Source organism: Parasteatoda tepidariorum, chromosome 3 (assembly GCF_982258835.1).
Source record: "Parasteatoda tepidariorum strain Cologne lab strain chromosome 3, Ptep-v5.0, whole genome shotgun sequence".
Lineage (NCBI taxonomy): Eukaryota > Metazoa > Arthropoda > Arachnida > Araneae > Theridiidae > Parasteatoda > Parasteatoda tepidariorum.
The window spans coordinates 66438547-66453048 of NC_141757.1; the positions used below are offsets into that span (position 1 = coordinate 66438547).

General features: G+C 25.9%; 1 protein-coding gene across 1 annotated transcript in view; it reads right to left on the minus strand.

Moving 5' to 3' along the window:
• The window catches only part of Dbct (Dihydrolipoamide branched chain transacylase E2), a 15591-nt gene continuing 1089 nt past the window's right edge, over positions 1-14502 (minus strand). The window contains exons 3-11 of the mRNA XM_016055424.4: positions 12587-12662; positions 11152-11330; positions 8959-9092; positions 7152-7251; positions 5748-6067; positions 4522-4599; positions 2990-3181; positions 2347-2418; positions 1-2022 (exon numbers count right to left, since the gene is read on the minus strand). Coding sequence (XP_015910910.1) covers positions 1855-2022; positions 2347-2418; positions 2990-3181; positions 4522-4599; positions 5748-6067; positions 7152-7251; positions 8959-9092; positions 11152-11330; positions 12587-12662 — 1319 coding nt within the window. The 3' untranslated portion in view covers positions 1-1854. The remainder of the gene's footprint in view (positions 2023-2346; positions 2419-2989; positions 3182-4521; positions 4600-5747; positions 6068-7151; positions 7252-8958; positions 9093-11151; positions 11331-12586; positions 12663-14502) is intronic.

Consider the following 14502-nt stretch of genomic DNA (forward strand, 5'->3'; position numbering starts at 1 on the left):
TAATATGCAAAATATTTTTTTATTAAATATAAAACATATAACATTAAATACAAAAATATTTATAACATATAGTATAATTCATATATTATATAAATGCAAAAATTGTTATTCTAAAAATAAATTCACGTATCAATAAATCTTGAGAATTACATTCCATCAGACAAATCATAAGGAGAGATGTCAGCTATGATCTTATACATAGATTATCCGTATTCAATTATACAATAAAAAAATAATGAAAACGAAGTTAAAGTTATTAAGAGTGACGACTAGGTATTAAATATTTTGAAATGTAAGTTTAAAAAAAAAAAAAAAACTAACTTACACAAAATTTTTAAGAGAAACTAACTTACATAAAGAAGCATATTACAAATTGTAAAATTTATGCTTAAAATGAAATGAATGAAGATAATATTGTTGAGAGTATCAAGAACAAAAATAACATTAGGGAAACTTATAGATATTAACCCCTTACCTTAAATGCTGGAGACAACTCTGGCCAAGATAACACAACCTATGATAACTGTTACTTGGCTTGGTTAAGTAAACAAAAACAGAGCTCAAACAAGATAGGAAGCGTTATTTGGAAATCGATCAAGTTGTTGAAAGGTAATTCTCAATAACTAATATACAGGGGGATTTAAATTGAAAGTCTCAGTATCAATGATATATTTTAACAGTTTAATTAGTTTTACAACAAATCATACATTAAATTGAAAGTAAACTAACATAGTTCTTCATAACAATTTTTAAAATGTGCACCATTATTTATATGGCATATGTTTACTATGATATTGTATGATTTTTCCCATAGCTAAAAGTAATAGAATACCATCAGCAAATGCTGTTGCCACATAGAGGAACACAATCAAATTTTAAATAAAATGCATATTGAACTGAAATTAAAGATTCGCTCTTAGCAATTGGCACAACACAAAACTCTTTACGATCAGGGCATGCGATTTTCCATCAACAACAAAGCAATATTCAAGGATGCTCAGATCTAAAACTGCAGTGGAAAGAATTGGATTTGATTAACAAATGGCAAAAGTTTTTTTTTTGTGAAACTTTAAGCACTTTCAATCCTATTAATCTTTAAACTTGTTCATTAAGTTGAAATAAACTAATTTTAGGATGTAAAAAAAAAGGAAAAAAAAAACCGAACCAAACGTTGCAAGAAATGAGAATTGTTAAACACTGAAATTATAACACCATCACTCTTTTGATGTAAATTTGTGAAGTCTTACCGGATGATTTATCAATAGGATGATTTATTAGTTGCGAATTGTAAATAATTTTTGAAATTGAAATTGTACATTAAACAATTTTATTATTAAAATATAACATTAGAAGTTAAGCTTATCTTATGAAAAGTATGGATGAAAAATTACTATTAATTAAAAAAGAATATAGCTTTTTAACTCTTATAACCGATGAACAATAAATAAATACTTTCAATTAAACCTAGTTTGATTTAATTAAAGTTTCATTAATTTTATATTCAGGTTTAATCCAATTAAACTCAATTTTAATGGAAAATATAAAAAACCTGGACAAAAATTTAAAAATAAAAACGAGGAAACACTTATAAAGTCAGTAAAAATAATTTGATTTCCTTGATTAGCTATAAGATAGCAGTTAAGAAAAAAATGCTTTGTAATGTTTTGATTTGACTTTAACGATGAAAAACAGAGGAAAAATGGCACTGTAACTAGCTTTATCACCCATATTCTCTAAAAAAATATTAAAACAAATTAAATTTTTGAAAAGTGTAACACATTAAAAAGACTAACATTTATAAATTTTTCAAAACTTGAAACAAGGAACAATGTCATATGTTGTTGATTTTCCTTTTTATCTCATATGCAAAATCATAAATGCAGGATCTTCCAAGTAAGATTTCCATAGGTTTGAAAATCGGCACATGGTGGCACCATCAATCACCCTGTGGTCAGCAGTCCAACTGATAACCATAATATGACGCTTCACAACATTGTCTTGGTCATCATATCTAGGAAGACTCTACAACACAAAAATCTTCATTAAGAAACAATACAAATGAGAACAATGCGAAATTCCCTATAAAACTGTAAAGATGTAAACTTGGTGCAAAACATTGAAATCTTGAAGTATACATGAACTGAATAAGTCAAGGTTACTATTTATTTTGAGAAATGAAATTCCCAGATTTTCTAGTAAAATTTTTCCCAAAATTACAGACCATGATTACAGATTTTCAACAAAATGACTGACCAAGTTTCAGATTAAAATTCTTTTTAAAAAAATTAAATGTTAAAAAATGAAAAAAAGTGAAAATTTCTGCAGATTAAATTAAAATATACTTACTTGAACTTTACCAATTGCTCCAATAGCTACTTCAGGAAGAAATATCACAGGCTTGGTGTAAGTTCCTCCAATCTAAAAGTTCATTCAAACATACAATTAAAGATGCATTTATACCTATATAAACATAATAATGGTTTAGGAAGAGGTTCCAAAATTTTAAATAGCAATTCATGACGTTTTATTAAAAAATATAATTAAAAACATCTTAACTAATTAAAACAAGAATTTTTTATAATAAATACAATTAGAACTAAATTATAATCTATGAATCATATTTTTAATCCTTTGGTAACATTACAAAGTCTAAAGAAGTTTTCTAATTCTAATTAAGAAATTTTTTTTTTCAACACAAAAATTCTTCCAAAGTTATGCCACAACTTTGGTTGTGACACATAGTATCTGATTGTGGCATATTATATGCCACATATACGCCCTTAATATGCAGGTTGTGACATATAATTCAAGAATCAATACAAGTATGAATACATTAATTCAGTAAAGATTAAAAGAATAACAACTTCAGACGCGAATTTCAAACAAATCATAGCAATTACAAGAGATCAAGAGTTAAAGTCAGCTTAAGCCAGATGTAAGATAATGAATATTAGAAAAATAAGGAAAAATATTCTTAAAATAAACTTACAGATCCAATATTGGACAGAGTGAAAGTTCCACCAGTTAAATCGCCTTGTCCAAGATTACCTCTGCTACCTAAATCACGAAGTCGGTTTAATTCAGAAGCTATTTGCAGAACATTCAACTGCTGAACATTTTTAATATTGGGAACAATCAATCCATGAATGGTATCCACTGCTACACCAATGTTATGAGATGCCTTATAGGGTTTAAAAAAAGAAACATTTAACTTTAAACACATAATTCATTCTCATGCATTGAATATAATGTTTGTCAAATGTAATAGTTTGCTTTAACGAAAATTATTTTCATGTAAAACATTATAAGATTGCTATTAAAATCAGATGGGGAAAAAAGAATTTCAATATCAAAACAATTATCTGATGTGCGATCATCTGATATGTAAACTTAGCTAAGACTCTTTTTGCTCAACAAACTGGTTTAGTATCAAGTTGTCCAAGTAGTACAGTAGTTAAAAAATAATTCAACCAATTAGTTCAGCAATGAAAGCATTACAATGCCTAAAGAAATTTTACAGTTATTGTTTTATTTGCGGAAGAAAAAAAATTTTATCGATAAAAATTATTTGTATTGAGGGTTAAATTTTTATATTCACTTGTTCAAATTGATTGATTAATAGGTCATCTTTCAAAAAATTATTCAAACTATTATTGCACAAAAAAGTGTATAATCTGTTATTTACAGTTTTTTTTTCAAATTAAATGAGAAAGAAAACAAATGAAAATCAAGGAGGAAGAACGTTTATGTCCATTTTGTTACAAAAATTTCAGTTGAATCGCCATCTGTTGGATTTTTAAGATTACTACGTTTTGATAAACCAATAACATGGAAAATCAGTTTCTACTTAGAAAGTTATCATGTAGTGAAAATATGCATTGTCTGAGCATGCACCCTTTATTTTTTATTCAGAATCAGCTTTCATGGACATAAACTGCTCTTAACCCTTGGTCTTGAAACATAAAAATTTTGCCATTTAAAACTAAGGTTTTAAAATAAAAGAAAGCTTTTTTTAATGTTTATTTTAACAAACATTATTAAATTAACCTTTAATCAAAATGGGTTTAGTAAAAAAATAAGACCTATCATCTGTACATGAGGAACATTTGTGAATAAAAATGAATTTTAAAAATAATTTAAATGAAATAAATATTAAACAAAGCATTCATTTAATCCAAAAATAAAGCATTTAAAAGAGCTTTTAATTCAATGAATATTTCAATCTGCATTCCAATACCTCTTTAATTTAGAAACTAAAAAGTAATAAGAAATGAATTAAGATTGCCATAATTGACTCCATAAAAGTAAAACATTGCTACATCAATTTAATACAAAATCCAACTTTCTAAAGCAAAACTAAATAAGATAAAAAATGTCAAATAGTTCATAATGAATGATTATCAACATAAGATAGAAAACTAACTAGACAAAAGAAACATTGATTTAAGATTGCATATTTTCAGATTTTGTTAAACCTCACAAAATATTTCAAAGGGTAAATGATGCAACATGTAAGTTTACCTTGTAAGTAATATTTTCACACTTTTCATCAACAGTTGCATTCAAAATTGGAAACTGAAGCAAGGATAAAGATAAAGCCTGGAAGAAAAATAAAAGGGATTGCAATGGATATTATGTCGACAAATTGCATCTGGTCAGTATATACAGCATAATTAGCAATAGCCAGATTATATAAATACTCCGCTGTTGATCTGTTCTGATATTATAAAATAAAATAAATATATAAAAAAATCATATTCTTAAATAAAAATCTGTTAAAAGTCAGTTTGAAGATGTAGCATTCTAACAAAATCTATGTCAAATCTGGGAAAGGGCTAAAGCAACATATGCCCAAAATTCATTTTCAAATATATTTATAAAAATATGATTAAACTATTTTAATTTTAAACCAATTTTTGATTTGCATTTTGTTCTTCAATGAGTTCATTGAGATTTCTACCTGTATACTTAATAGATTTTTGTATAATTGCTTTTCATTTGCTTTCATGTTTTCGTACACTTTACTTTTCAAGTTATTACTATTTCTTCTAAATTTTATGTGTTTTTTCCAAGTGGGAGTTTGGAAAATAAATAAAACTTTTGTTTTTTAAACAGTCATTCACAGAAAAGTTTGCACACAAATGCATGTAGAGTTCCCATAGAAAAAGTTTTATATAGCATTACGCTTTTTTTGTCCTAATTCAGTATTATTTCATATTTAAGTATAATTCTCTATTTTTTATAAATACAACAAAACATTCTAATATTAAAGCAAGAGTAAAAACAATTGATTTACTTTTACTCTTTTTCAAAAAATATTTCTAACATAAAAAAAAAATTAAGCATTTGTGACATTTTACAAAATTGGTAAATTCTAAATTATACAGAAAAAGCAGTAGAAAATGTAGCATTCTTTAAAAGAATTTGATAACATTTCTTATAAATTACTCTTACAAACAGTCTCTCAATGTCAATAGTCTCTACTATGGGCAAATAAAGAAATATATATTTTTAAAGCTTCTTTCATAAAAGCAAGGAAACAAGAACAGGAATCAATAAAAATAGGGTATAGGTAATTAAAAGGGCTATTTAGATGTAATTAATTAAAAAAAAAATATGTATAAACAAACATGCTAAAATGACGTGAACAATGATTTAAAAAAACAGCAACAAAATCATTTTTAAAATATTAATCAATAATAATTGCTATATTTTATACAGTGCGAAATTGAATGCAGTTTCCTTACTTTTACAAAGAAAGGCATAAAAGTAAACTTTAAGCCTCTTTCCTCCATCATTTTTTTAAAAAATGCCTTTAGTTCAAAAAATCTAGAGACATCTATTTCATCAGAATAACCAAAAGTTGGCACAGAGAGGCTCTTGGTCATAGTTTTCACCATAGCCTTTTTATACCCCTTAATCACTTCAGTTACATCTTTTCCAGCAGGTAAAGGGCTTTGCACAGGCATTTCTTCACGTTGCTCAACAAATGGCAGTGTCACTTTTGTAAGTTCTTTAACAATTTGTTCTGGAGAATGCTGCATAGAAATTTCATTGGATACTTGAGCTGCAAAAAAAGATTAACAATAAAAAAGACAAAGAAATATTGCATAAAATATTTTTTTGTCAGCTGTCTAACTCCAGGGAATTTTAACACTGATTAACAAATTGAACGCAGCACATATTTTAAAGGAAACTTCCACTAAGCCACATGCCCTGCTTAGAAGCATTCATAATTAAGTATAGGAATGTTTACATTAGAAATAGATGGAAATGAACAAAAATTTGATTTGTAATAAATAAAAATTAAGTAAATTTTAACTAAAATTTTAGTAATTTCTTAAAACAATGCAAATTTTTAATTTTGTATCGTATTTTACACTGTCAGTTAAATATTTTACTGTCATTAGTGTCCGACACGGCCAAAACAGGAAGTAGTTCAGTGTTAGTTACCATTGACAGATGTGGCACTCAACATGAAAATAATGATGCAATTTTTTACATAATTTTTTTACATTTATTTTATCCACAATGATGGCAAAAAGAAATGGCTGTGTAACATTAACATTCATAAACTTGATGTTGTTTTTTTCCTAAATTTTTAATAAGTTTGATTTTAAGGAAAAATAGTCAAAATACTTTTCTACTTTTTGCAATTTCTTTAATGAGCAATAAAGAGGAAAGTCAATAAGAGAACTGCAAAGAATACAAGGTGACAAGAAGCCGCTTATACACATACACACCATTTTAATGCTTACAATACCACAAACCAAAAGCTCAAATAAATATAAAAAGATTACTACCAGTACTACATTAACATATTTCGAAGTGATGCCCTTCAGTCTTAATACAGAGTTGCAAATGTGTCACAAACTCTTTTAGGAAATCATAAGTCCTATTAGGATCATTGTACCAAAAACACATCGAACATAAGAATACAGTTGGATTTAAAAGCGGTGTGCACAGGTGGCTATTCTTGTTATTTGTTGACGGCCTTTAGTTCTGGGTACTGGAAAAGCATAATGGATAGATAAAAAAAGCTTTACTATACATATTTGGATTCTTGCTTTGTAAATCGATACTCATAAAATTTTTTAAAAGTAAGGAGCTTAGTAATTACTAATAAAATGATTCTTTTTTTCATCCCTTACCAATAGTTTCTTTGCTCTTAAGAAGTTCAAGGTGAGCAAATATATCTTCTCTCATTATCCTGCCATCTTTTCCTGTTCCTTTAACATCACTAAGCTTCACCTAAACACATGAAAAGCAGCATACAATTTGCAGAAAAATATTGTGATGTCATGACAAACATTAAAATTAATTGAAATAGAAGCAAGTCATAAAGTCTAAATTACAATCCATAACAACTTAAAAAAATAAAATGAATATTAAGTTCTGAATATCATTTCAGAATTAAAATTAAATGTAAAGTTTCTACATTTAAATGTAAAGTAATAATATCTTAAAAATGAGCCTTTTCTTTCATAAAATAAATGTAAACATTACAGTAACTAAAAATGAAAAATCTGGATAATGTAAAATTTTCATGAGAATGACCCTTATGCATTTATACACAATTATTGGTGGCTTGTCATTGTATTAAGTGATGTCTTGCAACAGTCTTTTAAAATATTTTTCTAAAACCACAAATTTAATTTATAAAATAATAATTACAAATTTTTATTTAAGTTTATTAGAACAATAATTCAAAATCTAATTCAGAAACAAAATAGTAAACATTTTTAAAAAGCAATAGTTTTTAAAAATTGAATTCACATATAAATTTATATATTACCAAAGTATGTGAATGTTAGAGAATTCAACTACAATAAGAGTAGACAAGATCTTTCAAAGACAAAACCTTGAAATTTGGGGCTTTGCGATTTATGGAATTTTGTGTTACATACATCATTTTACTTATCTTTAAACTTACCTACTAAATATGGCAATGTTTGTTTGGAACAGATCAATTATAAAATGCTTTAAAATAAAATTTAAATTAAAAAAAAATTATTATTTACAGAAAAAAGTTTAAATTTACTGCATTATTAGAATGACGACAAACAAATTATAATAAATTTTGGTTCGCCTAGCTTTCGAAATTTTAACCTCATAGCAAATAAATAACAAATGTAAAAAGTTTATAGCTCTTGCTTAGTTATAGAAATTTCTTAACTGCAAACATCATTGTTTACACCCTCACAGCTAGTGTGGTAGGAGAATTGCGTTATATAGATTTTCCACTGCATCTATAATCACTTCCGCAAGATTTTTGTAAATACACAATGCCTTTGCAGCTTTCTCGCGAATTTTACTATGCATTTTTTCTTGATAAAAATATATTTGCAAATCAGTCTTTCTTTTTTTGGTGTTCCTCACATAATAGTATTTTGATATAATAATATTTTGTTTTGGTTATATTTATGCAATATTAGGAAGTATTATTTTTTGCACTTATAATTATGTGGGCTGACTACAAGATATCATTTCATAGTTAAAATTTTTCTAATTATTATTTATTTCATTAATTTTTTAATTTTCACTTTTTTAAAATTTTTTTACATCTAATAATTTTTCTTTTTTTAATTAAAAATCCTTTTTTTCTTATTTTTTTTTTGGCTTCTTTTATTGTTTTCTTTATGTTTTCATCATATTTTATGAATTCTATGTACTTGCAGATCATTTGCAGTTAATAAATCTTAAATTTTTAAACTTCCTTTTAAATTCTTTTCTTTTGTTGTTTATTGCTTCGTATATATATATATGTATGTATATATATATATATATATATATATATATATATATATATATATATATATTAGTTATGAAAAGAAAAACATTAAAAACTAGTTAATTTTGTGATAAAGCAGTTTTCCTGCAAAGCAAAATATAGAAAAATTTTGTTCTAATATTTTCCATTCAAGCAACAAGATGACTAATTGAGGAAAGGGAAATTACATTATTTTCCATTGCTATACGTCTTACAGCAGGGGCAGCAAGAACTTTGGCAGATTTCCTAGAAAAGTCAATTTCTAAGCCTGATGGTGCAGCAAGTTGATCTTGAACTTGATCAATCTGCTCCTCAGAGTCATCTAGACACATAAAAAAAAAAATAATATTAAAAAAATAAAAAAAAAATTTGCAACTCCCTTCTATTTAAATAATTATGAATGAAACAATTGATATACTAAATATATCTAATAATAAAACTTGTAAACATAATGGAATATAATAATTTTAGTTAAATAAAAATTTTGAAACTTGACAATTTAATTCTTGAATTAATACTGAAAGTTAGAGTTGAACAATTTTATTTAGATAGCAATCACAAACATCATAAAATGTCATGTTGATGGAAAATGAAAGAAATCTACTGTTGTAATAACATATATTGCAGGCTTCAAAGTGGTTCAAATTAAAAGACAGGACAAAATTTCACAAAACCTCAGGACGTTCTTGGTGTAATGCACTGTAGACTATTTTTAAGAAGTTGAAACAAACGGCTATAAAAAATAGTGCAATCCACATTTCTAAATATTTCATTTCGTGATAGCAAGCCACAGATTCTGTAAAATACCATGTTGATGGAAAAAGAAAGTAATATACTGTTGTAATAATCTAGATGGCAGGCTTCATAATAAAATTAAGAAAAACATTTTACAAAAAAATCAAGATGTTTTTTGGTGCAATACACACTAGACAATTTTTAAGAAGTTGAAACAAAGGGGCAAAAAATGGTATAATCCACTGCTCTGAAAATTTTGCTTTGTGAGGCATATTTTTTTAGCTCTCCACAACATTAAAAAAAAAAAAAAAATACAATAACTCATCTCATTAAAATATAAAACAAACATGGAAAAAAGTTGATCAGAAATTATATAAAGTGGTGCAATCTCCCACATACATATGTGGAGAATAATCAGAACCTAATTTTCTTGACATTGGAAATAGATCCCTCAATATAAAAAGAGATCAAAATAACCATAAACTGATATTTAGAGTTATTTTCATGCAACAATATATTACTTCAAAACTATATCATATAAAATCTACATACTAAAGAATAAATGATAAATGTATACAAATTAAAGAAAACATAATGTGTGGTTATCTGGTTACAAAGATCATCAAAATAAAATGAGCCACAATAGGATATTTACAGTTTTTAGCTTTTTTTTTTTATTAGGCATATTTTGAATTTCAACAAGTGGAGAGTTAGATATTTTTATGAAGAAAAAAAAATCTAATGGGGATGAAAGGTTTTATTTCTTTAAAAAGTTAATTCTTCTTCAAGAGTTTGAGATACCTATTGTTCATGACCTGAAGGACAAGCGTCTGTTACTGACTTACGATGAAAAGAGGTATTCACTGAGAAAAATATTCCGTAAAAAGGGTGGGGTTAATAAAGATAATTTTTGTTCCAATATTGATTCAGAAATAATTCATTCTTTAAAAGAAAAATGGAAGATAAAGACAGGGATTTTGTTGCTCACAGTAACTCCTTTTCATTTGAAATATGTTTCAGGTTTCATTATTTGAATAAAAACGTTAGTTTTGACATTATGTCTAATTTTTCTGATTTCTTTTGAATGAAATATTTTTCAAAAATCTGAATTATCCTTTAAAAATAGCACATTTGTCAAAGTGGTATGTTCAGAAAAAATAAATAACTAAAGTATCAGAACTAAATGTTAAAAATTAGGACAAATAAAAACAGAATATTTTGAAACAGGAAAATCAGGACATAGAAACCTTTTATGACGTGCAATTCTTTTTAACAGTAAAATTTAAGATAAGAATTTTAAAAGTCAAATATTAGTTTCTTAATTATTAGCAATAATGCAAATTAGCTTCTTAATAATTAGCAATAATGCAAATAGTTAGTTAATATTTAATAAGACAAATAAATTAGCATCAACTACATAGGATCATTTTTCAAGTTTACATTAACAGTAAAAAAAAAATTGGGGAATAAATTTACTTGGGCATTAGAAGAAGAAAAGTAGCAAAACCAAATTAAATACTTTATTATTTAAAGGTAACTTTTTCCTAGAAAAAGTACATTTTGCTGAGAATCAAATGTATAAAAATTTCAATTCATCTTATTTATTTTCAATATAAAAACAATTACATAAATCAAAATACAGTTACCAGATTCAAACAGTTCAATCTCTACTAAAGGTGAGCCAACTGTAGCAGTACTGTCTATTTCATAGTGCAATTTTCTAATATATCCATCAAACCGACTAGTAATAGTTACTGAAGCCTTATCACTTTGCACTTCACAAATGCTATCAAACTGATTAACTTTGTCTCCTTCTTTGACATACCTATGTAACATATTAAAAATAGCTCAATTTTTAAATGAATTTTGTTTGAAAATCTAGAAATATCATATTAAACAAGTAGCTAATAAAAATAATGATGGTATTTATCTGTTATAGAGACCATATAGCCAAGACTGCCATAAATATACTTGTATAGTATATAGTTACATGTACATGCGTGTGTAATGATTTCTTTGGCAATAACTTGGAAAAGCATGATCCCAATAACTGAGAAGTACTTTAATGACTATAATATATAAAATAATCTCATTCCTATTTCCCAGGTAAAAAATTAATAAATATATGCATAAAAAATAAGAATTATAGATTAACTAACAACAAATTATAAATATGATTATCAAAGTATTTTTAAAGCAATGCTAACACAGATAAAATAAAGAAGATCAGTTTTAATGAACTTTATGGTAATAAGAATATCACAAATTGCTCAATTTTTATGAAATTAAATTTTCTAGTGAAACTTTCCAAGATACTCCCTTTTAAACTTTAAAAACTTTTAAATTATTTTTTTACTCCCAAGTACAACAGTCAACATGTTAAACCGTCACCTCCATAACAATTTAATTCCAAAGTAGTCAGTCTTGTCCCTTAATTTTCTAATTTCTAGGCAGCATTTTAGCAAATTATTTAAAAAGACAAGAAGTATTTATTCAATGTTTTCTGAACTAGTAATCTCACTTACATGCTATAGTGTGTCAAATGTTCTGAATATTATTTGGTGCATTCTTGAAAACATATTTTGGTTATAATTCATTGTTGAATTATTATCACTGAATCAATTACTAATCACAAATTTTTTATATATGTATATCTTTACAGTGGAGATTTGTATTACTTTTACTTTAAATAGGGACGAACTTTTAGTAAAACGAATCAGAAGTAATTGCACCTAAAAACATGTCGTTTTCAAAGTTTAGCAAAATCTTTGCTGCACCATATGCTTTCCCACAGTTTTTTCTGAAAATGAGGTAACATGTTTTGAAAACAATACAGCTGATGTAGCATAAAAATAACATAGTTTTAAATAAATAAAAAAGTTTGATTTGATAATATCTTTGTAAGAAATACTTGTATATATGTATAGATATAGATAAATAATGAAGCCAATTCAAGCAAAAAGGAACAAGCAATTAGTCAGTTTTTGAATCAATGCCCTAGATTAGAAAGTAGTTATAATACATATTCTTTACATGTTTCATACTGTAAGATGAAGTTTATTATAAAAAGATAAAATGTACCATTCTTTGAGGGTAACTTCCCGTATTCCTTCTCCAATATCAGATAAATTAAAGCTAACAAGTTTTCCAAAACAAACTGTAATAAAAAAAGTTAGATGAAACATAATTTATATATTTCAAAAGTGATTAAAAATGTGTGAAATTTTATAAATATATTCATCATTTGTGTAGTTTATCACAACTACATATGCATGAAATATTTCTGAATTAAGTAACTTTTATTATTTTAATCTTTGGATGGTCTTCAAAAGAATTTAATGAATTAAGAAATAAAAATTTAATTTTGATTTGTATGATAATTATTGCTTATAAGAATGAAAATAATTCACATCAAGCTAAATAATTAAAAGAGAAATTTGGGTATTTGGAGACTATAATTATTATCACTGTTATGACAGCCTCGGTTGGGCCGTGGCTTTCTCTAGAACATTTTTTCAGGTCATTCTTCTTGCTGCCAAATCTTACTAGTTCTATATCCTGGTTGCCAAAATCTGCATCAAAGTTTAATTTCCAATTAGTTTGAGTTAGATTATTTTATGTGTTGGGCCTATTGTATTGAAAAGGCAATTATGATCTGAAAATATCATTCTGTTTAACTTAAAATTTATAATATCAATGTATTCATAAATTTCAGTATTTGTTTGTAAATTTTGGTATTTTTTTTTTCTGTTGAAGTTGCCTCAGAAAAAAAATAGTTTGTAACGGCAGGGGACTGTCTAGGTTTTTCTGGTAGGTACCTATTTTGTGAAAATTTAGTCATAATTTGTCAAAAATAAAAATTTCATAAAAAAAATCAACACAAAAATATGGTAAAAATAGAAATTTATCGTTTCTTACGGGATACAAAAATAAAATTTTAAGATAAAGTATTTTGTGAAACTACCGTTTTTTCTAAAGTTGAATTTGTGAAGGTACTGCTTAACGGTAGTAAATTTGGCCTGAGCAGACCCCTCAAAAGAGACTAGAATCTTTACATAAAAAACTAACGAAGTATGATACATAATTTGTAAGTTCAAAACAAAACTATCACAGATTTTATGTTTGTTTGGAGGTCAAACACACAACTTTTTTAGCTACTAAATCAAGATTCCCAAAATAAAATTTAGAAAAATAAGTTATTCTGCCAGTCCTTAATAAAAGTTATGAAGAAAATTGTTGTTCCTCAAAGTTTAAAAATTGTGTATATCTGCTAGTTTTCCTAGGGAAATTTTTTTAGTTTGCTTAAAAAGTAGAGTATTTTCAGAATCAATGTCATTATAAATTTTAGAATTTCAAATAAAAATAAATAAATATGATATACATTAAAACTATTAATGAGAGAAAAGTTATTTTTGACAACAACAATTCAAGGATTGCTAATTTTAAAAACTAAGCATATCTTTTATAAAATGTGATGTAAAGGTTGCAGTATAAAAAAAAATGGAAGAAAATTAGTTTAAAAAAAATTTCCTACGTTTGTAAATACATCCAGTTTGCATTAAGCACTTAATTGATAGGTGATTAAGAGACCGACCAGATAGCCCAAAGTAGTGCACTACATATAGTGAAACTACTGTAGTCACTACTTTTTTTTCATAGTTAGCAATGTAGTGTATGGCTAGTAGTTTTGAATTGAATAATCTCTTAATCTCACTCTTAATAATTCAGTATTACATGTTATTAATTATTATTTCAAATAACACATTTTTTTTACAAGCTTGTAATTTATAAACAGCCGCTTCACAACCTCAGACATAGATGATTAAACTAATATTTATTGCTTTTTCTTTTAATAGAAAAATAATTTTAAAAAAACTTGGTAGAAAAGTTTGTTATTTGAAAAAAATATATATAATAATAATAATTTGCAACAATCATAAAAGAACATTTCATTAATCAGAATCACAATCATTAATCAGAACATTTTTAATTATGTT